The sequence below is a fragment of the Crocuta crocuta genome, unplaced genomic scaffold (assembly GCF_008692635.1).
Source record: "Crocuta crocuta isolate KB4526 unplaced genomic scaffold, BGI_CrCroc_1.0 scaffold29, whole genome shotgun sequence".
In the NCBI taxonomy this organism is placed as follows: domain Eukaryota; kingdom Metazoa; phylum Chordata; class Mammalia; order Carnivora; family Hyaenidae; genus Crocuta; species Crocuta crocuta.
In genome coordinates, this window is record NW_027533280.1 from 3,551,488 (window position 1) to 3,573,453 (window position 21,966).

General features: G+C 46.4%; 4 protein-coding genes across 6 annotated transcripts in view; 2 read left to right on the plus strand and 2 right to left on the minus strand.

The window, feature by feature from the left end:
• Nucleotides 1-1,364: 1,364 nt before the first annotated feature.
• On the plus strand, nucleotides 1,365-1,510 carry LOC144218098 (uncharacterized). Its single transcript, XM_077747929.1, has one exon. The coding sequence runs from the start codon at nucleotides 1,372-1,374 to the stop codon at nucleotides 1,504-1,506; it is 135 nt and encodes a 44-aa protein (XP_077604055.1). The 5' UTR covers nucleotides 1,365-1,371; the 3' UTR covers nucleotides 1,507-1,510.
• Nucleotides 1,511-1,798: 288 nt separating this feature from the next.
• On the plus strand, nucleotides 1,799-18,220 carry DIABLO (diablo IAP-binding mitochondrial protein). Of its 2 annotated transcripts, XM_077747927.1 has the most exons (6): nucleotides 1,799-1,914; nucleotides 2,776-2,902; nucleotides 6,650-6,781; nucleotides 7,517-7,627; nucleotides 7,807-7,903; nucleotides 17,457-18,220. In XM_077747927.1, exons 1-6 carry the CDS (start codon nucleotides 1,865-1,867, stop codon nucleotides 17,651-17,653), a joined length of 714 nt encoding a protein of 237 aa, XP_077604053.1. In that variant the 5' UTR covers nucleotides 1,799-1,864; the 3' UTR covers nucleotides 17,654-18,220. The 2 variants fall into 2 exon arrangements, with proteins under 2 accessions (XP_077604053.1, XP_077604054.1); XM_077747928.1 differs by lacking the exon at nucleotides 2,776-2,902 and having other exon boundaries at nucleotides 1,844-1,914.
• Nucleotides 18,221-18,443: 223 nt separating this feature from the next.
• Nucleotides 18,444-21,966, minus strand: part of B3GNT4 (UDP-GlcNAc:betaGal beta-1,3-N-acetylglucosaminyltransferase 4) — a 3,758-nt gene continuing 235 nt past the window's right edge. The window contains exon 2 of the mRNA XM_077747953.1: nucleotides 18,444-19,618. Coding sequence (XP_077604079.1) covers nucleotides 18,608-19,618 — 1,011 coding nt within the window. The 3' untranslated portion in view covers nucleotides 18,444-18,607. The remainder of the gene's footprint in view (nucleotides 19,619-21,966) is intronic.
• The window catches only part of LRRC43 (leucine rich repeat containing 43), a 20,945-nt gene continuing 19,712 nt past the window's right edge, over nucleotides 20,734-21,966 (minus strand). Inside the window, exons 13-14 of one of the 2 annotated variants that reach the window (XR_013331055.1) lie at nucleotides 21,652-21,831; nucleotides 20,734-20,929 (exon numbers count right to left, since the gene is read on the minus strand). The gene's annotated coding sequence lies outside the window, so the exon portion shown is untranslated. The remainder of the gene's footprint in view (nucleotides 20,930-21,651; nucleotides 21,832-21,966) is intronic. The other variant, XM_077747926.1, reaches the window with a different exon arrangement.

Consider the following 21,966-nt stretch of genomic DNA (forward strand, 5'->3'; position numbering starts at 1 on the left):
TCACATACACGCATGCTCACACATGTTTTTTAAGACAACAGCTTTTGCTTTAGTTGGAAAGTTGTAAGTGAAAGTTGTATATTGGTTCTTCTCCTCTGAGACTCAGAGTAGGACGGGGTTCCTCTCAATGTTGTTAGAAAAGGATTCGCACTATATCCCACCCGCAGTGTTAAGAAAAGCAAGACAAGAAGGGGCATGAAAAATCCCCTGGAGTACCGCTCGCTCAGCCCTTCTGAGTCAGGAGCTTTGCAGGCATCCTTAGAGCCCTGTGGGCTGTGGCAGTGAAATGGGCGGAGGGCAGGCAGGGTTGCCAGTGCCCCGCCTGGCCTGGGATGGGCTGTGCGCAGCTCCCTGATTGCTCAGGGACCACGGGGAGACTGTGATTGGTCTCTGGACCACACCTAGTTGGTGAGCGCAGCTGCTGCCTGAATATCGCACAGCTCTGCCGAGACCACTGGAATACGCACACGCCTGCCTTTAGACACCAGACCGTGGAGCTGCTGTAGTGGAGGAGTTGTGGAAACTTTGCTGAGTGAGTAAAATGGGGAGAGAAGGAAGCTAGTGGCTGGGTCTGAGGGGAAGCTCCTGGGCAGGACAGCAAAGGAGACAAAAAGCTGGTTTGTGATTGTTGCCACTGATTCCATCTGCGGTGGAAGATGCACAAGAGGACAGTGGGGAAGGAGATAAGCCCGGAATCAAATTGATGCCCACCTCCTGGCACTTCCGCAATACTGGCTGGCCAGAAGGGCACGTGTGCCAGACCATAAAGCAAAGACTCTCAAACTCTGCATGTTATCAAGCCTTGGGGTCCAGGGAATTGCAGAGGGGCTTCTGTGAGGACCTACTGCCTTCTCCCACCCAAATGGGTCCCTCTCCTTTTCTCCTCCCAGGCAGCGCAGGTAGCTGGGGCTGCAGCTGGAGTGATGGGAAAAGAAAGCTTTACTCCATTAGGCCATTAGCAGCACTCACAGCATTAAAAATGCAGGAGATGGATAGGAAGAGAGAGCCAGGGATGAAGACTAATGCAGCAGCGGAGACTGGGAACAGACAGGCTTCTCTCTCCTCACAACCCAGATCCAGACTAGGAGTCAAAGAACAAGAGGAACTTTTGGTTTAACAGACTTCTTTTGGTGTAAATGCAAAGAGGGCGTTCAGATGGTGGTTAGGGGAAAAGCAGCACTTGGGGCTTCCTCAGCCTTAGGCAGCGTGTTTAGTCTTTTGAGGGCCAGGACCCAGCCTAGTCCCCCTGTATCCACATAGCGCTTGCGGAGTGGCCAATGGAGGGTGGGCTTACGGGGGGACGGACTCTGCGCGTCCAGGGACTCCAGAATGCCCCCGCCCCGCAGGTTCTCGGGCCTCCCGCTCGCTGCGATGCCGGCCTCGTCCACCATCCACGTGCTGCAGCTGCTGCGGGAGCTGCTGGCCTTCGTGCTCCTCAGCTACACGGTGCTCATCGGAGCGCTGCTGCTGGCCGGCTGGACCACCTATTTCCTGGTGCTGAAGTGACAGCNTGCGCCTCGCGCTCAGGCCAGGACTGCCTCTCGAGGCAGGCCTCAGGCCTCGCCCGCGTAGGAGTGCATCTTCCTCTCACGACGGCCGACTCCGCTCCGCCCGCTCAGCGCCCTCAGGCCCAGGGCCCGCCCGGTCTCGCGCGGAAGCTCCGGCGGTTGGGCGCTCGTCGCAGCCGTTACTGCCGTTACCCTAAGCCCCGCCCCTTCCCCCCAGACTGTCCAATCCAGACTGTTCTCACGGGCGGGGGTGTGGTCATGGGGCCAGGCCCACCCAAGAAGAGGCCGCGCCCAGTCCCTCGCTCACGAAGTGGCGTCACTTCCGGCGTGTGCGTCTGGCGTGCGGCCGCCGCGGGATGGCGGCTCTGAGGACCTGGGTGTCGCGGAGCGTAGCCTCCCTCTTCAGGTACCTGTGTGGTCGGGTACAAGAGCAGTACTGCAGGGTGGGAGGCACCGCGGGGGCCGCCATGGCCAGGACGGCAGCGCCCGCCTAGGTGGCAGCGTTTGGCTCCTCGGCCGGGCGAGTCCCGGCGTCCCGCCCCTCTCAGGTCCGAGGACCTCCTGACTGTGTTCCGGGCTGGAGGCCAAGCCCGGGGACTTTCTCACTGACGGCCTTTCCGTCATTCCCCTGGCCGAGGGCCAAGCCCCGCAACCTCGGACTGGCTTCCTGGGGTGCCTCGGCCTGCCCGCGAGTTCCCGTTAGCCCCTCGGAACCAGCGGAGGGAGATCGGGGAGAGGCCCTAGCGGGCGGCGGACCGTTCGAGGAAGTTTCCCCCGAGGGCAGGCGGGGAGCTGGTCATCCCCGCGCGTGCACTGCTGGCCGCGCCCTCTGCTCGCCGTAGCGCCCCTCGCGGCACCTGCGGGCTCCAGGTGTTGCCTAGCGGGGACTCTCCGACACCCCTGGAAGCCTCAGCCAGAGTTCCGGGGCTGAATGCTGTCTGCAGAAGCGTTTATTTTAGCCTGAGGTTTTTAAAAAGCTTTGAGACCAATTTTTAAACTTCCATACCTGCTGCTGGTTAAAGTCCGAAACCACCGGGCTCGCATCCCCGCGCGGCAGCGGTTCACGGGAGTTGGGTAGCGGTTGCCCCTCGGATCGAGTCCTGGGCTTTCCAGTCCGACGCGCTCCGCACTGAGCCCTGTCATCTGGCGGGCCGACCCGACTCTTCATTTAGGCTCCTGCTCGGCCCCGTGTGAGTTTTCAACCCCTGCAAACGAATTGAAGAGACTTAAAGATTGGTAGTTACGCCTTATTAAACTTGACTTGTAGGTACAGACGGTGTGTTCCTGTCGTGGCTAACTTTAAGAAGCGCTGCTTCTCAGAATTGATAAGACCATGGCACAAAACTGTGGCAGTTGGATTTGGTGTGACCTTGTGTGCAGTTCCTATTGCACAGGTAAAAATACCGTAGTGTCACTGTTTCTTAGTGTACTGCGCCGTTTTGACGTCTCCGGGCTGGGCGGCCCTGCACCATCAGACAAGCTTTTAGTTTTACCGGGTACTCCCACCCCCCATGCGACAGTTTACTTTCTAGTATACCAGCGGTATTTCTTCATAGCTGAATATGTTAATATTCCCATTTTAATGGTCCCATTTGGTAGGAATAGTATGTCAAATTGTATAAAGAGGGAAGAGGAGTAAGACAAGGGTATTCTAATCTATCAACAGAATAGTCTTTCATTCAACAACATTTACTGAACAACTTTAATATTCCATTGCTAGAAATATAAGAACAAAACAAAGTTCCTGCTCTCATAAAATTTACATTCTAGGGAAAAGAAGGGGGCAAAAAATAAATAGAAATGCCAGGTGATCAGTGTTGTGCAGGAAACAAATAGAGTAAGAGAATAGGGAGTGCTCGGAGGGAGTTGTTTTGTTTTAGGTAGGATAGGGTAGCCCAGGAGGGCCACCCTCAGAAGGTGATGTCTCAATAGGGATCAGAATGATCTGAGAGAATGAGCCATGGTAATGTCTTGGGAGGAGTTTGCCAGGCAGAAGGAAGTCTGGAGTATAAAGGAGTAGAAGCAGGTGTATATCTGATATGTTTGATGAACCCAAAAAAAGGCTACTGTGGCCGGAGTGGAATGAGAAAGAGAGCATAATAGATGGGGCCAGAAAAGTGGCTGAGGATCAAACTGTGTTTTGTCCTCTTTGGTATTGTAAGGCTTTAAATTTTATTCCGAAAAGGAATCCGCAGAGGATTTTAACACAAGGCTGTTAATCTCACATGAGTTTTTAAACGTTGCCGTGTGGAACTCGGAAGACCAATGGGAGATGGTGGTTCTGGTCCAGGCTTGGAGTAGGTGGGCAACAGTCTAGTGGGAGACGTGGACCAAGTGTGGTCAGCACGAGTTGCTGACGGATTGAGTGTGGAGGTTTTTTTAAAAAAGCCTAAGCGGGGACACCTGGGTGGCTCAGTTGGTTAAGCATCTGACTTCTCAGGTCGTGATCTCGCAGTTTGTGAGTTCGAGCTCTCCATCAGGCTCTCTGCAGTTAGTGCAGACACATCTTCGGATCGTCTGTTCCCTCTCCTTTGCCCCTCCTGTGCTCACTCTCTTTCTCTCTCTCAAAAATAAATAAACATTTAAAAATGTAAAAGCCTAAGCAACTGAAAGAGTGGAGTTGCCATTTATAGGAGTAGAGGGGAGTGGGTTTTGAGAGCGTGAAATCAAGAACTGAGTTTTGGACATGACCGTCTAAGATGTCCAGTAGACATCCAGGTGTTAGGCAGACAGGTGATATGAAAGTGGTACCTTATTAAATTGATCACTGGTTATATGCTTTATGGGAAAGAGCTAAATTGCTATTAAAGTAGCAAACCCCATTTTGGAAAAATATTTCTGAAACTTATATGTGTGTTTATCACAACAAAAAGATTGATGCCACTTACCACAAGTCTTGTCAGCATCTTCCGAGGCTTACTCATGAGCCTGCACCTTTTTGTTCCTCACACCAAACCTCATCTCTGCTCGTAGTCCTAAGACCCTTACTTGAACAGCCAGCCATTTTCTGCCGATAATTAAGACAGCCTTTCTTCCTGCAAAAGAATATTTTGGGTTTGTCCTTTCTCAGTTCATACACCTTTCTTAAGCCCCAGTTCCTCAGTCCTAGGCCACGTGGCAGGAGCCTCTGGTCCTTATCCTATAGGAATGGCAGTTGCACTTCTGTTCTTTAAAACCTGCAGTGGCTCTCCATTGTGTGTCCCTGCACGCGAGCGTCCTCGCTGGTCTCCCCTTCCTTGTGCCATCTTTTGTAACCAGGCTAGATCCGTGAGCATCCCCTGTGTGCAACAGATGTATCTTTTCTCATTAGTTCTTCCCCGGGCTGCCTGACACAGTTCTCATCCTGTCTGTCTGCAGGCCCAAGTCCCATCTGGCTTTGAAGCCTTTCAGAGTTTCGGGCCAACAGTGATCTCCCTCTAACTGACCCCTTGTGTTGTATTTTTGATATTTGATGATAATCTCTATGGCGCTCTCCTGAGTCAACAGCATAATGGAAAGGGAACAGACTTGGCGAAAATGTAGTTTGAAGTCTAGATATGTGGCTTTTTGGGAAAGTTTATGTAACTTCTGAGTTTTCATTTCCTCATCTGTAGAAAAGAAGTGATAATACGTGGACTGTTGTAAGGAACAAGTGAAAATGCTTTGTAAAGTGAACTGTGAAGACGTAAGTGAGAATGTTTAAAAATTAGCTTCCACTGACAGAAACAATATTCTTTACAGTCTTTCTAGCCCCTGAGTGCAAGGTACATAATGAATGCTTAATTTGATTGAATAAAAGATAAATATGGTAAATAAAATTCTGGATTTGTTCATGTATCAGAGATATTTCTTGATGGCTACTTTCAGTAGGCAGTGGTTCTCTGGGTTTATATTCTAAATAGCAAAAACAGAACAACATCCACTTGGAGGAATTGGTCTCTTTGTTGTGATACAATCAGTGCTCTGCTGCGGAAGGAAAAGGCAGAGTCAGGGATGACTTGCGAAGCCTTTCGTAATTCAGCATAAAGCAGTGTCTTTCCAAAAGTTCACATTATGCCACTTTGCTTTTCATGAAAGACATTAGTACAGTAATGCTTTTTCTTTGTTTGTTTGTAAACTTGAAAATTATCTCCAGACACCTTTTTGGTTATTGAAATCAGGTACTAATGTAGGTCTTTTTTTTAAATGTCTATTTATTTTTGAGAGAGACCACAAGTGGGGGAAGGGACAGAGAGAAAAAGAATCAGAAGCAGGCTCCATGCTCTNGGTGGGGGGGGGAGAGGGCAGAGACAAAGGGACAGAGAATCCAAAGTAGGCTCTGCACTGTCGATAGCAAGTCTGATGTGGGGCTTGAACCCACAAACCGCAAGAGATCATGACCTGAGCCAAAGTCAGACGCTCAACCAACTGAGCCACCCAGGTGCCCCTGTAGATCTTTCTTAAAAGTGGCTAACACAAACTTTGTGAAAGCAGGGAAGACCTATATTTAGTTAAGGTGGCCACATTACCTTAACTCTTGAGAAGTTATATTGGCCTTTTTTTCCCCCCTTTATAATAGCTGAGGTCAGAGTGGAGAGTCCCCAGCCCTGCCCATGACTATACTGCTCAGAATTGCTCTCCTCCATCCACCTATGTACTTAGACTCTGCTTAATCCTCATCAACTCTATGAAGGCTTTTCTAAGCTGTTTTCATTCAACATAGAAGATTGTATTCTTAATGTGTGCCCCCACTGTACAGACTTCTGCCACAGCTCCTGTGGTACCTGTGTCAATTTTTCAAGTTCTCTGTTAGCCCCTGCTCTTCCCCTTCCCTGTCTGAAATCTTTGAGGACAGAGAATATATTATATATATCTTCATGTCCCAGGTATCTGGCACTGTGTTCATGAATGAATCACAACTTCCTGAAATTTGTTGGTTATAATTACTAGACCTATGTCATATAAAGTGTGTGGCTTTTTGGAGGAGAGCATAAGGAATAAAAGTAGATACAAAGTATATTCTGGAATTATTTCCATTTTTTGTCCTTATTAGCCAAAATAGAGCCTCAAAAGAAAACAGAAGCAGTTGCAGTGTGACAGGTATTTTCCCTTGGCCATCTATGATGAAATTCTCGGTTGGAGCTTTAGGTGAGAAGTTGAGTGAAAATGTTTGTGTCTTTCAGAAATCGGAGCCTCATTCTCTTAGTAATGATGCATTAATGAGGAGAGCTGTGTCTTTGGTAACAGATAGCACCTCCACCTTTCTCTCTCAGACCACATATGCATTGATTGAAGCAATCACTGAATATACGAAGGTAAGTGTCCTCTTGTGAAGTCTTGGTCATTTAAACCAGGGGTTAACAAACTATTGCCCCTAGCCCAAGTCTAGTCTGATGCCTGTTTTTGTAGTTCTCCTGGAACGTAGACTCATTGTATGTTGTCTATCACTGCTTTTGTGAATTGAATAGTTTTAACAGAGCCTATAGGGCCCACAAAGCCTAAAATATTCACTCTGTGACCCTGTACAAATGTTGGCTGAGCCTTTGACCTAAGTCAGTGGTTTTTAGACTTTTTCCAGGAACTCTTTTAAAAAACAAAACAACTTTACATATAGCCTCCCAGTATAAGACAAGAGAATAAAACTGACTGGGTTCAGTTAGGGGTAAAGGGGTCCAGAGTCTAACTCTTGCAGCACCAGGGGCTTCTCTGTGGGAATAGTTTCAAAGCCTCTTATCTGAGCTAATGGGTATCATTTACAGGTTTTATTATACCTTTACTTTCCAGCAGCTTTTCCCCTCGGCCTTCTGAGCTTTTCTCCTACCTTCTCTGTCAGAATTGCTCACAGTCTTTTAAAAACACAGAAGTGGACTAGGGTGTACACTTAGGTCCTAGGATAATGCCTCTGCCTCCTACAGTAGTGCAGTTTCAGTGAGGTGGAAGGACTGGAGCCCGTTGGCTATAACGGGACTCTATTTCCTTGACATGTGAATCTCACTAATCCTAGTATGTCTCACCTATTTTACGCAGACTTATGTGTTCTATATTTGTAGGCCGTTTATACCTTAATTTCTTTGTACCGACAATATACAAGTTTACTTGGGAAAATGAATTCGCAGGAGGAAGATGAAGTGTGGCAGGTGATCATAGGAGCCAGAGTTGAGGTAAGAAAAAGTTACTAGACATTTCCATATTAGTGCCCCTACCTCATTCTGGTATCTAAATGATTAAATTAAGGTGTCTAATCAGTAACTGTTCTCTGCATCTACTATTTTGAATAAGTCCATTTTAATGTGCTTCTTAACCTCCTGTTGTTGTCTGAAGTGCTGTGTTTAATTTACAGATGACTTCAAAACAACAAGAATACTTGAAGTTGGAAACCACTTGGATGACTGCACTTAGTCTTTCAGAGATGGCGGCAGAAGCTGCATACCAGACTGGTAGGTTCCAGTTGTCACTACCAGTGTGCCATGTGACTTTTCATCTAGCTGTAAAATGAGAGGTTTAGATTAGTCTAAGGCCCGTGTCTCTGACTCTGAAAAAATGTCCCCCTCTCCAATCACCAGGTGGTCTGTGTCTAGAAAATGGTGCAACTGCTGCAGATTAGAAAATGATGGTGTCCAAATGATTTTTAGGCTTTTTTTTTTTTTTTTTTTTTTTTTTTTAATGTTTGTTTTGAGAGGGACAGGGGAGGGACAGAGGGAGAGAGAATCCCAGGCAGGGTCCATGCTTTCAGTGCAGAGCTGGATGCATGGCTCAAACCCTGAGATCATGACTTGAGCCACCCAGGTACCCCAGATTTTTAAGCATTTTATTCTTTTAGTTTGTGTTTGTTTGTTTATTTTGAAAGAGAGAGAGAGAGAACACAAGCGAGGGAGGGGCAGAGATGGAGGGAATCCCAAGCAGGCTCTGTGCTGTCCATGCAGAACCAGATGCAGGACTTGATCCCACAAACCCCAGGATCGTGACCTGAGTGGAGATCAAGAGTTGGACACTTAACCAACTGAGCCACCCAGGCACCCCAAACATTTTATTCTTTTTATAACACTGATATTTATGAATAACTAGTTATAGAAGGACACAGTTGGAGGAGACTTGAGATCATCAATATGTGTGAGCCTTACTGAAACTTGGAATCCTAGTCAGTGGCAAATCCTGGACACGTAATAACTACTATTTATTGAGTATATGTAGTAAGCATTTTATAGGCACTTTCAATTTAAGGAGCTTGAGGATGATCTTCCCACTTTACAAATGAAGAAAATGGAGACAGAGGGTTAAGAAATTCATGGAGATGCTGTGGTGTGGTAAGTGAGCAGCCAGACTGGGATTCAGCCTAATTCTGATGCCTCCACTTTTGTATCCCATTCACTAGGATGTTTTTTGAACTTCACTGTCCATCCAGTGGGCTTGAGCTGAATGGTTTTTAATTTAAAATATTTTAAAGAAAATTAGTTGAATCTTACCTGAATTCATTTCAAACTAAAAGCCAAGGGTCAGCTGTTTTGTTTTCTGACTTCGGGGTAACACACTAGGGGCTCCAGTGCGTATCTTTAAAACGGATACAATATACATTTGTTTGAATGTTTATTTTGAGAGAGTGTATGAGCAGGGGAAGGGCAAAGAGAGAGAATCTCAAGCAGGCCCTTGAGATTAAGACCTGAGCCGAAATCAAGAGTCACCTGCTTAACCAACTGATTATTGGTTTAACTGATTATTCACTAACTGAATTGTTAGTGAACTAAAAGCAGAAGTAGAATGAAGAGTGAAACAGCAAATATGTGAAAGTAGCATTATAGCGGGGCCACAGCAGAGGTGTTCCAGCATGGACATTCCCAGGTACCCTTCATCATCCAGGCAGGCTTAGATTGAGCTAGAGAAAAGGGAAAGTAAAGTATAAGCATTATCTGGGAAAAAAAGACACGTTCATAAAACTGATTAAAAAGGCTCAATATGAAATAGGCAAAGAAAAATCCTTTAAAAAAACTATAAGAATCAGTTTTATCAGTAACCCTAGATGCAGGGTGACAAATCAGTAACCTAGAATTTTATATCCAGCCAAGTCTTAGTTCAGACCCAAAAAGACTCCAGTTTACCAGTCACTATGCTTTCTGGAAAACTGCTTTGTGAATAAATAAGTTAGTTTAATAAAACTTGTCAAAAGTTCTGTCAAATTTTTTTTTAATGTTTATTTTTGAGAGAGAGAGAGAGCACAATTGTGTAGGAGGGGCAGAGAGAGAGGAAGAGACAAAAAATCTGATGCAGCCTCCAGAGTGAGCTGTCAGTGCAGAGCCTGACATGGGGTTGAACTTATGAACCGTGAGATCATGACCTAAGCCACGCAGGTGCCCCGAGTGTTAAATTTTTAAGTGAGTTTGGGGAAGAAGTGAAAGCATGCTAAGAAGAAATAGACATTGGCTTAACACTAGACCTTGCTAAACAAATGAAAACTTGATAAAGTCAATTAAGGCAGGGAAGTTTTAAAAGAAATAAAGAAAATGCAAAGTAAAATAAAGGAACAAGTTCCAACATCAGTAATTGCAATAGCTAAGAATACGTTCAAAAAAATAACCACAGCTAAGATGATTTACAGAGATACTTAAAATGGTGTAGGAAGTTTGAAAATTATAAAAAGCTGAACTGAGGGGCGCCTGGGTACCTCCGTTGGTTAAGCATCTGACTTTGGCTCAGGTCATGATCTCACGGTTCGTGGGTTCCAGCCCTGCATCAGGCTTTGTGCTGACAGCTAGCTCAGCCTGGAGCCTGCTTCAGATTCTGGGTCTCCCTGTCTCTCTGACCCTCCCCTCCTCACGCTGACTCTTTCAGAAATAAAACATTAAAAGATAAAAAAAATCAAGAAGATAGCAGTCATCAAGCAATATGCCTGATGAGGAATTCAAAGTGATTGTCATAAAGATACTCACTGGACTTGAGAAAAAGGGAATGAACTCCGTTTCAACAAAGAGAAAATACAACAATGGAAATAAAAAATAACACTAGACAGAATCAACAGAAGATGAGAGGAGGCAGAAGGATGGATCAGTGATCTAGAAGACAGGGTAATGGAAAATAAGCTGAAAAGCAAAAAGTAAAGTAAAAATAGGTTAAAGGTACTTGGTGACCTTATCAAGCATTAGAACATCCACATCATAGGGATCCCAGAAGGAGAAGAGAGCTAGAAGAAGGCAGAAAACCTCCCTAATGGAAAAGGAAACAGACATTCAGGTCCAGGAAGCATAAACAGCCCCTAACAAGGTGAACTTAAAGAGATCCACACCAAGACATAAAATTAAAATGGCAAAAAGTATGGGGCACCTGGGTGCCTCACTCAATTAAGTGTATCTGACTTTGGCTCAGGTCATGATCTTGCAGTTCATGAGTTCAAGCCCCGGGTCGGACTCTGTGCTAACAGCTCAGAGCCTGGAGCCTGCTTCAGATACTATGTCTCCCTACCTCTTTCTGTCCCTCCCCCGTGCTCACTTGCTCTCTCTCAAAAATAAACATTAAAAAATAAAGCAGCAAAACAGTTACATGCAAGGGATATCTCATAAGGCTATTAGTTGATTTTTCAGCACAAACTTTGCAGGCCAGAAGGAAGTGGCATGATATGTTTAAAGTGCTAAAAGGGAAAAACCTACAACCAAGAATACTCAGTAAGATTATTCACAATAGAAGAAGAGAGAGTTCATCACCACTAAACCAGCCTATGGGAAATGTTAAAGGACATTCTTTAAGGGGTGGGGGGAGGGGTGGGGGGAGTCCATAACTAGAAGAAAGTTATGAAAGGTAAAAGTTAAGTATTAGATTATTCACTTACAAAGCCAGTATAGAGGTTAAACCACATAATAAAAATTGATACAAAAAGATGTGAAATATAACATCATATACATAAAATGTAGAGAGGGAGTAAAAATATAGTGCTTACAACTATCAATATAAACTCTAATGCATATAACATGTTATATATAAACCAAATGGTGATCACAAATCAAAAACCTATAAGACACCAGAAAATATTAAAGCCATCCGGGGCACCTGGGTGGCTCAGTTGAGTGTCCCACGTCAGTTCAGGTCACGATATTGCAGTTTGGATTCGAGGCTTGCCTCAGGCTTACTGCTGTCAGCGTAGAGCCGGCTTTGGATCCTCTGTTTCCTCCTCTTCTCCGCCCCTCACCCTTTTGCATTCTCTCAAAAATAAAAATTAGAAAAGCCATCAAACTCACAAGGGAAAAGAACAAGACAAGAACAGAGAAGAAGTATAAAAACAACCAGAAAACAAGATGGCAGTAAGTACATACCTATCAATAATCACTTTAAATGTAAGTGGACTAAGTGCTCCAAAAGACTCAGAAAAAGACCCATTTATGCTGCCTACAAGAGATTTGCTTCTGACCTAAAGACACCTATAAACTGAAAGTGAAGAGATGGAAAAACATATGCCATGCAAATGATATGAGGGGGGAAAAAGCCAGGGTAGCAATAATTCTGTCAGAAAGAGACTTTATTAAGTTTTTATTTTTGAGAGACAAAGCAGGAGTTGGGGGGAGGGCAGAGAGAATCCCAAGCAACTGGCCAGTATCTCTGAGGAATACAAATGCAAAAATTCTCAATAACAACATTACAAAAATCATTCATCAAAGTCCAGTGAGCTTTATTCCAGGGATGAGAGGTTGCTCAGTATTTGCAAACCAGTGTGATACTTCACATTACCAAGAAGAAGGATAAAAACCACATGATCAACTCAATAGATGCAAAGAAAAGCATTTGACAAAATATCACATCCATTCATGATAAAAACTTAGCAAAGTGGGCTTAGTGGGAGTATCCCCCAATATATTTAAAGCCATACATGAAAAGTCCACAGCTAACATCATACTCGGTGTTTAAAAAAAAAAAAAAACCCATTTACAGTTGCACCTCAAAGAATAAAGTACCTAGGAATAAAGTTATCCAAGGAAGCAAAGGAAGCATACTCTGAAAACTATAAGGCATTGATGGAAGAAACTGAAGATACCAGAAATGGGGAAACCTACCATGCTTTCCATTGCACTGAAAGAATATATATGTTTTTAGTTTATTTTTGAGAGAGACCACAAGTGGGGAAGGGGCAGAGAGGGGGACAGAGGATCCGAAGCAGGCTTTGTGCTGACAGCAGAGAGCCTGATGCAGGACTTGAACTCACAAACGGTGAGATCATGACCTGAGCCAAAGTCAGACACTTAACCGACTGAGCTACCCAGGTGCCCCAAAAGAATTAATATTGTTAAATATCCATACTACCCCAAATACAGATTCAATGCAATCCTTATCAAAATACCAATAGTATTCTTCCCAGGACTAGAACAAATAATCCTAAAATCTGTATGGAACCATAAAAGACCTTGAATAGCCAAAGTAATCTTGAGAAACTAGAACGAAGCTGGAGGTATCACAATCCCAGATTTCAAGATACACTATAAATCTATAGTAATCAAAACTGTGTAGGACTGGCACAAAAACCTAAATGGAACAGGATAGAGAGCCCAGAAATAAACCCACAATGTGGTCAGTTAACTACAACAAAGGAAGCAAGAATATACAGTGAGGAAAAGACAGTCTCTTCAACAAATGGTACCAGGAAAACTGAATAGCTACGTGCCAAAGGATGAAAAAACTGGACCACTCTCTTACACCATACAAAACAAACAAACTCAAATGGATTAAAGACCTAAATGTGAGACCAGAAGTCAGAAGTCATAAAACTCCTAAAAGAAAGCATAGGCAGTAATCTCGGGCATCACCCTTAGCAATATATGTATGGATATGTTGCCTCAGGCAAGGGGAACAAAAGAAGAAATAAATTATTGGGACTACACAAAAATAAAAACCTTTTGCATAGCAAAAATAAACAAGAAAACAAAAAGGCAATCTAATGAATAGGAGAAGATATTTGTAAATTATGTATCTGATAGGGGCGCCTGGGTGGCTTAGTCGGTTAAGCGTCCGACTTTCGCTTAGGTCATGATCTCGCGGTTCGTGGGTTCGGGCCCCGCGTCGGGCTCTGTGCTGACTGCCAGCTCAGAGCCTGGAGCCTGTTTCAGTCTGTGACTCCCTCTCTCTCTGACCCTCCCTGCTCACGCTGTCTCTCTCTCTCTCCTAGAAATAAAAAAAAAAAAAAAAAAAATTATGTATCTGATAAGAGGTTAATAGCCAAAATAACATATAGAACTTAACACAACTCAACTCCCGAAAAAATCCAGTTAAAAAAAGGCATTTTTAGGGGCGCCTGGGTGGCTCAGTCGGTTAAACCTCCGACTTCAGCTCAGGTCATGATCTCACAATTTGTGGGTTCAAGCCCCACATCGGGCTCTGTGCTGACAGCTCAGAGCCTGGAGCCTGTTTCAGATTCTGTGTTTCCCTATCTCTCTGACCCTCCCCTGCTCACGCTGTCTCTCAGAAATAAATGGAACATTAAAAAAATAATAAAAAAAAATTTTTAATGGGCATTTTCCTAAAGAAGACCTACAGATGGCTAATGTACACATGAAAAGATGCTCAACATCACTATCACAGAAATGAAAATGAAAATCACAAGATACCACCTTATACCAGTCAGAATGGCTTGTATCAAAAAAGACAAGAAATAGGGGCACTTGAGTGGCTTAGTCGTTTAAGCATCCAACTCTTGATTTTGGCTCAGGTCATGATCTCACAGTTGATGAGTTTGAGCCCTGCATTGGTCCCTGTACTGGGTGTGAAGCCTCCTTGGGATTCTTTCTCTCTCCTCTCTGCCCCTCCCCTGCACACACTCATTCTCTGTCTCAAATAAATTTAAAAAATCATTTGTGAAGATGTGGATAAAAGGGAACCTTCATGCACTATTAGTGGGAATGTAAATTGGTGCAGCCACTGTGGTAAACAGTATGGAGGTTCCTCAAAAAATTAAAAATATGATCCAGTAATTCCACTATTGGGTATTTGCCCAAAGAAAATAAAAACACAAATTCAAAAAGATAACATGCACCCCTGTTTACTGTAGCATTATAATAGCCAAGTTACAGAAGCAACCCAAGTGTCCATCCATAGATGACTGGATAAAGATACACACACACATACATAATGGAATATTAGCTATAGAAAAAGTATAAAATCTTGTCACTTGCGACAACATGGATAGACCTAGAAATTATGCTAAGTGAAATAAGTCTGACAAAGACAAATACCCTGTGATTTCACTTGTGACATCTAAAAAACAAAAATGAACAAAACAGACTCTTAAATACAGAGAACTGGTGGTTGGCAGAGGGGAGGTGGGTGGGGAAAATAAAGGGGATTAAGAGGTATAGACTTCCAGTTATAAATAGGTCATGGAGAAGAAAAATACCACATAGGAACAGAGTCGATAATATTGTAACAACGTTGTGACTACACTCACTGAGGTGAGCACTGAGTAATGTACCCAGTTGTCAAACCAATATGTTGTACATGCAAAACTACTGTTAGCTACACTTCAATAAAATGTAGGAAATGAAACTGTACGTACCGTATGATCTCAAACTTATAGAGTAACAACATAGAAGAAATGTAGATGGAAAGAAGGATGATGAGAAAAAATATGGCAGAAAACTATACTGAGCACAAATATTAGAGGAAATGAACCAAAAGGCTAATATGGATGTTGGAATAATAGGTGATTTTTAAATTATTTTATAATTTATACCAGTAAATATGGTAATTTATACCAGTAAATCAGTAAATTTCAGTATATATAATTTATATCACTAAATATTCAACACAAAAGTAGATCATGAAAATGTAATAAAGCAAAATTGAGATTTACAAGGAAAAGTTAAGTTTAATACACATCTCAGACTCACAGATCAAGACCAAAAAATGTAAAAAAAACAAAAAACAAAAAAAAAGTAAAGCTACGAAGTGTTGAAACAATGATTTTTAAAAGCTTAATCAAGTATATATAGTAAATATAAAACTTTATCCCCCTTCCAAATACTTTCTTTTCAAACACATAGAGGATGTACAAAAACTGCTTTTATGCAGAGACTCAGCAGAATCTCTCCTACCCCCATCTCTGACCAAAAATCAAAATAGAAATGTAAAAATGTTTGGAATGGTGATGACAAAGAGCAGTATGCAGCAGACCCAGAGTTGCAGATGAAGCTCTTAAACAGACCTGGACACCTTTAAAGAGGGATGCCAGAAATTCAAAGAACAGCCATGAATGACAGGGAATATTCACTGTACCAAGTACTGAAAACAAACTAAATTTGTAACCCATTTAGAAATAGGGGACTCTACATCCAGGCAGTGTAGAACAAATGAAATAAAAGGTGAACGAAGATTAAAAATAGTTCATCAGGCAAAAATCAGGGTGCCTGGGGGCTCAGTTGGTTAAGCATCCAACTCTTAATCTCAGCTCAGGTCACGAACTCACCGTTCATGGGTTCAAGACCCTCGGACTCCTGGCAGACAGTGTGGAACCTGCTTGGAATTCTCTCTCCCTTTCTGCCTTCTGCTGATCATGTACTTTCACTCTCAAACTTAAAAAGGGGGCAAAATCTGGTTCCGTGAAAAGAAAAAAAAATTTTTTTGGCAAGTAGGAATTTTTAGAAGGCAAAAGTAACATTAGAAAGGGCTATTAACTGGGGCACCTGGGTTGCTTAGTTGGTTAACCAGCCAACTTCAGCTCAGGTCATGACCTTGCGGTTCAGGAGTTCGAGCCCTGCATTGGGCTCTGAAAAAATTTTTTAAAAACGGCTGTTAGAGATATGGAGAGTTTTAAATTATAGCAATATTATAGTTTTCATGGAAATCCCAAATTGGCCAAAGAAGAATCCCAATAACCATAAAAGTTGAAATTGTATTCAAAGATTTTGTGCCCGGAAAGCAGACACTAAATCCAGCTGTTTTGTGGGAGAGCTTTATCAAATCTCTAAGGAACATAATTCCTGTTACAGAAAGTATATCCGTGTATAAGAAATGATGGCAAGCCTCCCCAGTGTTGTAATTGTATAAAGCTAGCATAGGCCCCATCTCAAACTACACTAGGCCAGTACTGAAACAAAAAAAAACTCTGGTTACTGTCACTTGAGAATATACATGAAACTCACATATAGCCATTTACTTCAAAATACAAGATACTTCAACACTGAAAAAAAAAAAATCAATATAATTTACTAGAGATTACAGTAGATTAAAGGAGAAAAGCCAGCCATGTAATGTCAATATAGGTCCCAAAAGCCTTCAGTAAAATCTAATACCCATTTATGATTTAAATCTAAGTACAATTATAAATACAATTTTAATAGGTTAAGTAACCCTACTTAATGAACTAAGAGAGGCACTCCCATCAAGTTCAAAATAAAATCCTTGCTATTCTCCGCTAGCTTTTAACATTGTACTGAAGGTTCTTATTATAGTACAGTAGGAAAAAACCACCCAGATCGTCTCTAGATGAATTGAGAAGTGTGCATATCTATGATGAAATATACGAGTAGTAGGTAAACAGAATGATAGAGCCCAAAAACATGTTTAAAGAAAAAGCAAAATTGCAACATATGTTCAATAAACACCTTTTGTGCCATTATATGAATTCAAAGTAACAAAATATTTCTCTACGCATTCCATATGTACAAAAGATGAGAAAGATGTTCTTTGAACTTCCAGCAAAGGTTATCTCTAAAGATTAGGTAGGCTGATGAAAGAGGTCTTTGACAATTTAGTGAGCTATTAATTTCTCAAAAAGAAATGGATTATTTGATTACTTGTGTAAATTCAGAAGATGTCTATACTCAGAGCTGTGTGGCTGTAGAGATGACTGGGAATTAGCTGGAGAAATATGCAGACCTGAATGTGGAGATAGTTCTCTATGGTGCAGAGAGGGTGGGCAGGGAGTGTCTCCAAGAGCGGCTCAGATGGCAGCCCCGGAGCCCCGGGCTTTCCTCGTGTCCGCCAGGGCCTTGCACCACTCAGCCTAACTGTGCCATCCTTTGGCAGGAGCAGATCAGGCCTCTATAACTGCCAGGAATCATATTCAGCTGGTGAAGTCCCAGGTGCAGGAGGTGCGCCAGCTCTCACAGAAAGCAGAAACCAAGTTGGCAGAAGCACAGACAGAGGAACTCCGGCAGAAGACGCGGGAGGAAGGGGACGAGAGGCCCGAGCCGGAGCAGGAGGCCTACCTGCGCGAGGATTGAGTGCCTGAGCCGCCGCCCCGTCTGCCGGCTCCAGCCCGGGGCCACCCAGCCCAGGATGAGCATGGCTTTCTCTGCACACAGAGGAGGCAGCAGGTCCTGCCCTGGCCCATTGGGCCAGAGGCCATAGCTGTGAGTGCCTGACCCCTTTCCCTACGGACCTGGTTCTTAGCGTGCGCCCTCTTTCCCATTTGACCCTCCCTCATTCACCACAGCTTCCCAACCGCCAGTCATCTTTTTACCTCCCACCTAGAGCATCTCAGCAGCCTGGCCAGAAAGAGGGGTCCTTTTTTGGTCATGCCCACAAGTTCCGTAGCAGTTTAACCTGTTTGCAGTCGAATTCACGTTTTTAAATCTGATTTAGTCTTTGCTCCCTCCATAGGGAAGTGAGGTTTTTGGGGAATGGGGAGCCTGTTGATAAGATTTCTTTTTAAGTATTTCTAATCCTTTCTGTGATCTGGCGCCTTTGCCTGTAAGGACAGCAGAGGCCTAGGAGCCAAAGGTCCATTTTTCTTAAGAAACTGAATGCAGAGTGTTTACCTGGTGCTCAACAGGACATATTCCAACACACGCCTCATTTCCTTCTTCCTCTGTGGTCTCTGAAGGAGAATAATTTTGTTTTGCGCTTCAAAAAGAAATGTCTGTGTCGTGGGGCCCTGTGCAGCCTCCTTCTCCTTGGCTTCCCAGACTGGCAGAGCCCCGAGGGGCTCCAGGAACCACCCCCCCCCACCAGAATTCTGACAGCCTCCGCTGTGCTCCCATTTAACACATGATGGTACAGGTTAGCCAGGGTTCGGTGTTTTTAATCAGAGGTAGCAAGGTCTGGGTGGGGGGTTACAAAAAGGAAGAAATGAAGTCAGCATTTCCCATAGAGCCTCAGGTCAAGATTCAAAGTTCTCACTTGTCCTCATGATTGATAGGAAAATCAACACTGGGTTCACTCACTCAACCCACCCCTCAGAGTTGGGGCGAGGGGCCCGCTGCACACTTGAGCCCCTCATCTGTCACCAGCGCCCACATGGTCCACATCTCCAGGGGGCTGAGGCGGTGCACCAGCAGGAGCCCCCTGTACAGGCAGGGGTCCAGGGGCCGCCGAATTCCAAATGTCTTGAAGCCGGCGTGATGCACGGGGCTCACCCCCAGCTTCCTCAAGCACATACCCACAAAGACGTCGTCGATGGGGAAGAGTTCGGCCTCTTCCACGGCTGCTTGGAGGCGCTGCACGGTGGCTCGGGACATGACGTAGCCCCCACCCCCCGCGTAGGGTGGGTAGTGGCGGGCCCTGTACATGGACGGGGGGATGAAGTATTTGACCTTGGTGTTCCTGTTGGGTAGGGCCTGGCGGATAACATCTCCCACCAGGAGGTCCCGGGCTGGGTCCTGGCCCTCCAGGAACTCCAGCACATTGGGGACGTGGACGAAAACATCGTCATCTCCCTTTAGCGTGAAGTGGGCCTGGGGACAGGCAACCGCCACCCAGCGCTGCAGGTGCAGCTCCTTGAGCGTCAGGTTGAAGAAGTCCTCGGCAAAGTCCCACTGCAGGATGTCGTCGAACTCCCGGCTCTCGTAGGCCAGCAGCTGGGCTGGGGGCGCCAGCCCCGCCACCCCCAGGAGGAACACCAGCTTCAGCTGCCGACCCCTTGTCCAGCCCCCCATCCGACCCCAAGTGCTGCGGATCGCTGCTCGCCGCTCCACGTGGCCAGGCTGCGACTTGATGGCCAGGAGCAGAAAGGTGTCGGCCGAGCAGCGCGAAGGCTCCAGCAAGACGGAAAAGTTGCGGCAGTGGCGATAGGTCAGGAAGAGGCGGTGGCGGCTGGGCAAGGACAGGGAGACATTAGCCACCGTGTGGTTGGGGGGACATTGGGGGGGGCGGGGCCCTGGGGGAGCCCAGAANTTCTGTGCCTCCTCCCAGAGTCCCTCTCCCGGGGGACAGGTCAGCACACCTGCTCTGCCAGCCCTCGCCTTCTGCTGTCATCAGAGGGCTCTCGGGTCAACTTTTCTCCAAAAGGACTTGCAGTCACTTTTTTTTTTTTTTTTGAGAGCGAGCAGGGGAGGGGCAGAGGGAGAGAGAGAATCTTAAGCAGACACCATGCTCTGCGCGGAGCCCCACATGGGGCTCAACCCCGGGATCGTGACCTGAGCGGAAATCAGGAGCTGGACACTCAGCCGGCTGAGCCACCCGGTGCCCCTGACCTGCAGCCATCTTAAAACCGGCACCAGGGTGGCCTGGCCGGCTGAGGCAGAAGAGCGTGCGACTCTTGATTTTGGGGTGGTGAGTTTGAGCTCCAAGTTGGGTGTCAAGATTACTTAAAAAATACATTTTAAAACACTGAGGTACCATGAGCACTTGCAGCATTTCCCAGGAAACTCAAGTATCTTATGGTAAAAATGGCACATGGTTTAGTTTCCAGTGAAACTCACTCTAAGCATTTAGGGCCCTTGAATCTAAAGTCAAACAATTGCCCCCAAATACTGTGCACTCTGACCTGCTGGCCGCGGGCCCTGCGGTAAGTGTCCTCCGAGGCACTGCCCCGGGGCGTTTGCTTCTCCAGAGAAGGGGAGCCAAGGGTACCACAGAATACACCCTTCACGTCTGCCTGAAGCTTCTTCCCTCCGTTTCTTGCAAGAAGTGTCTCCTTTCCCTCAGGTTTTTGGGGGAGTTACTTAATATGGGGTTTTAAGAAAAAACCAGCTGCACAGCAGAGCAGGAAAGGAGAGCGGGAGCCCTGCCTCCCCTGTAGCGCCCCTCCCCCACCCCATGGGCTCCGCTTTCCTCCCCGCGAGCAGCCCTGCGTCCGAAGAGAGACCCGCCCGACATCAAGTCAAGAACAGCCAAGCCAGGCCTGGGGCACCTCCTCTTCACCCCGTTGCCACGCGGTCCTGGTCCGACTGGCCGTCACCTCTAGCCAGTCTACCGCACTGGCCTCGCCCCTGTGGCCCTGCCGCCGCCACAAAAGCCTCTCCTGTAGCCGCCAGGGCCACCGGGAGGAGACACACCAAAACCCAAAAGCAACACCAACTTGAGCCGGTGCTGAGAAAACGCTCACGCAGCGTAACGGGCCACAGCGACTGCGGAGGGTTATTTCAGCCTGCAGTTTAGAAAGCTCTCCTTGACAAGGGAGGTTTCACTTTTTTTTTTTAAGGGTATTTATTTTGAGAGCGGGAGCGCACGCGGGCACACAGGTGAGTGGGGGAGGGGCAGGCCGAAAGGGAGAGACTCTCAAGCAGGCTCCGAACGGTCAACGCAGACAGCAGCTGGCTCGGGGGCTCGATCATGACCTGAGCCGAAAACAAGAGTCAGACGCTTAACCGACCGAGCCCCCCGGGCCCCGAGATACAGAACATTTGAACAAGAACTGAATGAAAGGAGCAAACCACAGGGACCAGGCGGGAGCGTGTGCCAGGCGGTTAAAGCCCAGCTCCCGGGGTAGGCGCAGGTGGGACGTCTCTGAGCACAGGCGTGTCCTGTGGCCGGAGTAGTAAGAGAGCAAAGAGGAAAGTGCTAGAAGGTGAGGCCGGACCTCGGGAAGGCATGCATAAAGGGCCATCCTGAGGCAAGGGGGGGAAGCGTGGGTTTATTGCATCCTGGGTAGAGAGAGGAGGTGACAGAATTTACGTCGCCTGAAGGGTTCCTCCTGCTGCGGTTTAGATGATGGGTTTTGTAAGGTAACAGGAGGCCCGCGAGGAAACTGGCACCACCAGGTGAGCCACGAGGCTTTCAGGTGCGGAAAAGGACCGTCGGGTGTGGGCGATGGGCCCGGGACGCGGGGCGGGCTGAGAACTCGGGGCGCAGGGCAAGCGGTTTGGTTCCGGAGGCCGGTGCGCGGCGGACCCGCTCAGCCTCCGCCCGCAGTGCTCGCACTGCGCACACCCGCACCCCTGCTCCCCCGCACGCCGAACCACCGCAATGGCCCCCACCCCCCTAAGGCGGGGGGCACGGTCCCCCTCTCGGGCCACTCCTCTGCTCCCCACCTTCCGTACTGTGAATCCTGATTCAGTACCTGCGAGTGTAGGTCTCCCTCCAAACTGAGAGGCCCCAAAAGCCTGGTTCTTAGCCCGGCGTGGGCTTCAGCGAGGGCAGGACCCCCGCTCCCCTTCAGTGTCGTCTAAGTCCTAAGGGTCTGTCGTTGTTTCTGGGGTGACAGCCTCCGGGGGTCCTTGGGGCTCGGCGACCCAACATGCTACGACGAGGCAAAGTGCCAAGGGCTAGTTCATTCTTTCCACGCCACAGTCTCTAACCGGCTGTTGTAGGGGCGGTAGGCCGGCGGGGTCGCCAGAGCAAGGAGCGGGGACCCCGCGGCGGACTCCCCTCCGGC

Excerpts from the sequence above, each read along its gene's own strand:
- DIABLO (XM_077747927.1), top strand. The coding sequence starts at position 1,865 with ATGGCGGCTCTGAGGACCTGGGTGTCGCGGAGCGTAGCCTCCCTCTTC. Across the intron at positions 6,782-7,516 it reads CAATCACTGAATATACGAAG|GCCGTTTATACCTTAATTTC; the intron begins GTAAGTGTCCTC and ends CTATATTTGTAG. Across the intron at positions 7,904-17,456 it reads AGAAGCTGCATACCAGACTG|GAGCAGATCAGGCCTCTATA; the intron begins GTAGGTTCCAGT and ends ATCCTTTGGCAG.
- LOC144218098 (XM_077747929.1), top strand. The coding sequence starts at position 1,372 with ATGCCGGCCTCGTCCACCATCCACGTGCTGCAGCTGCTGCGGGAGCTG.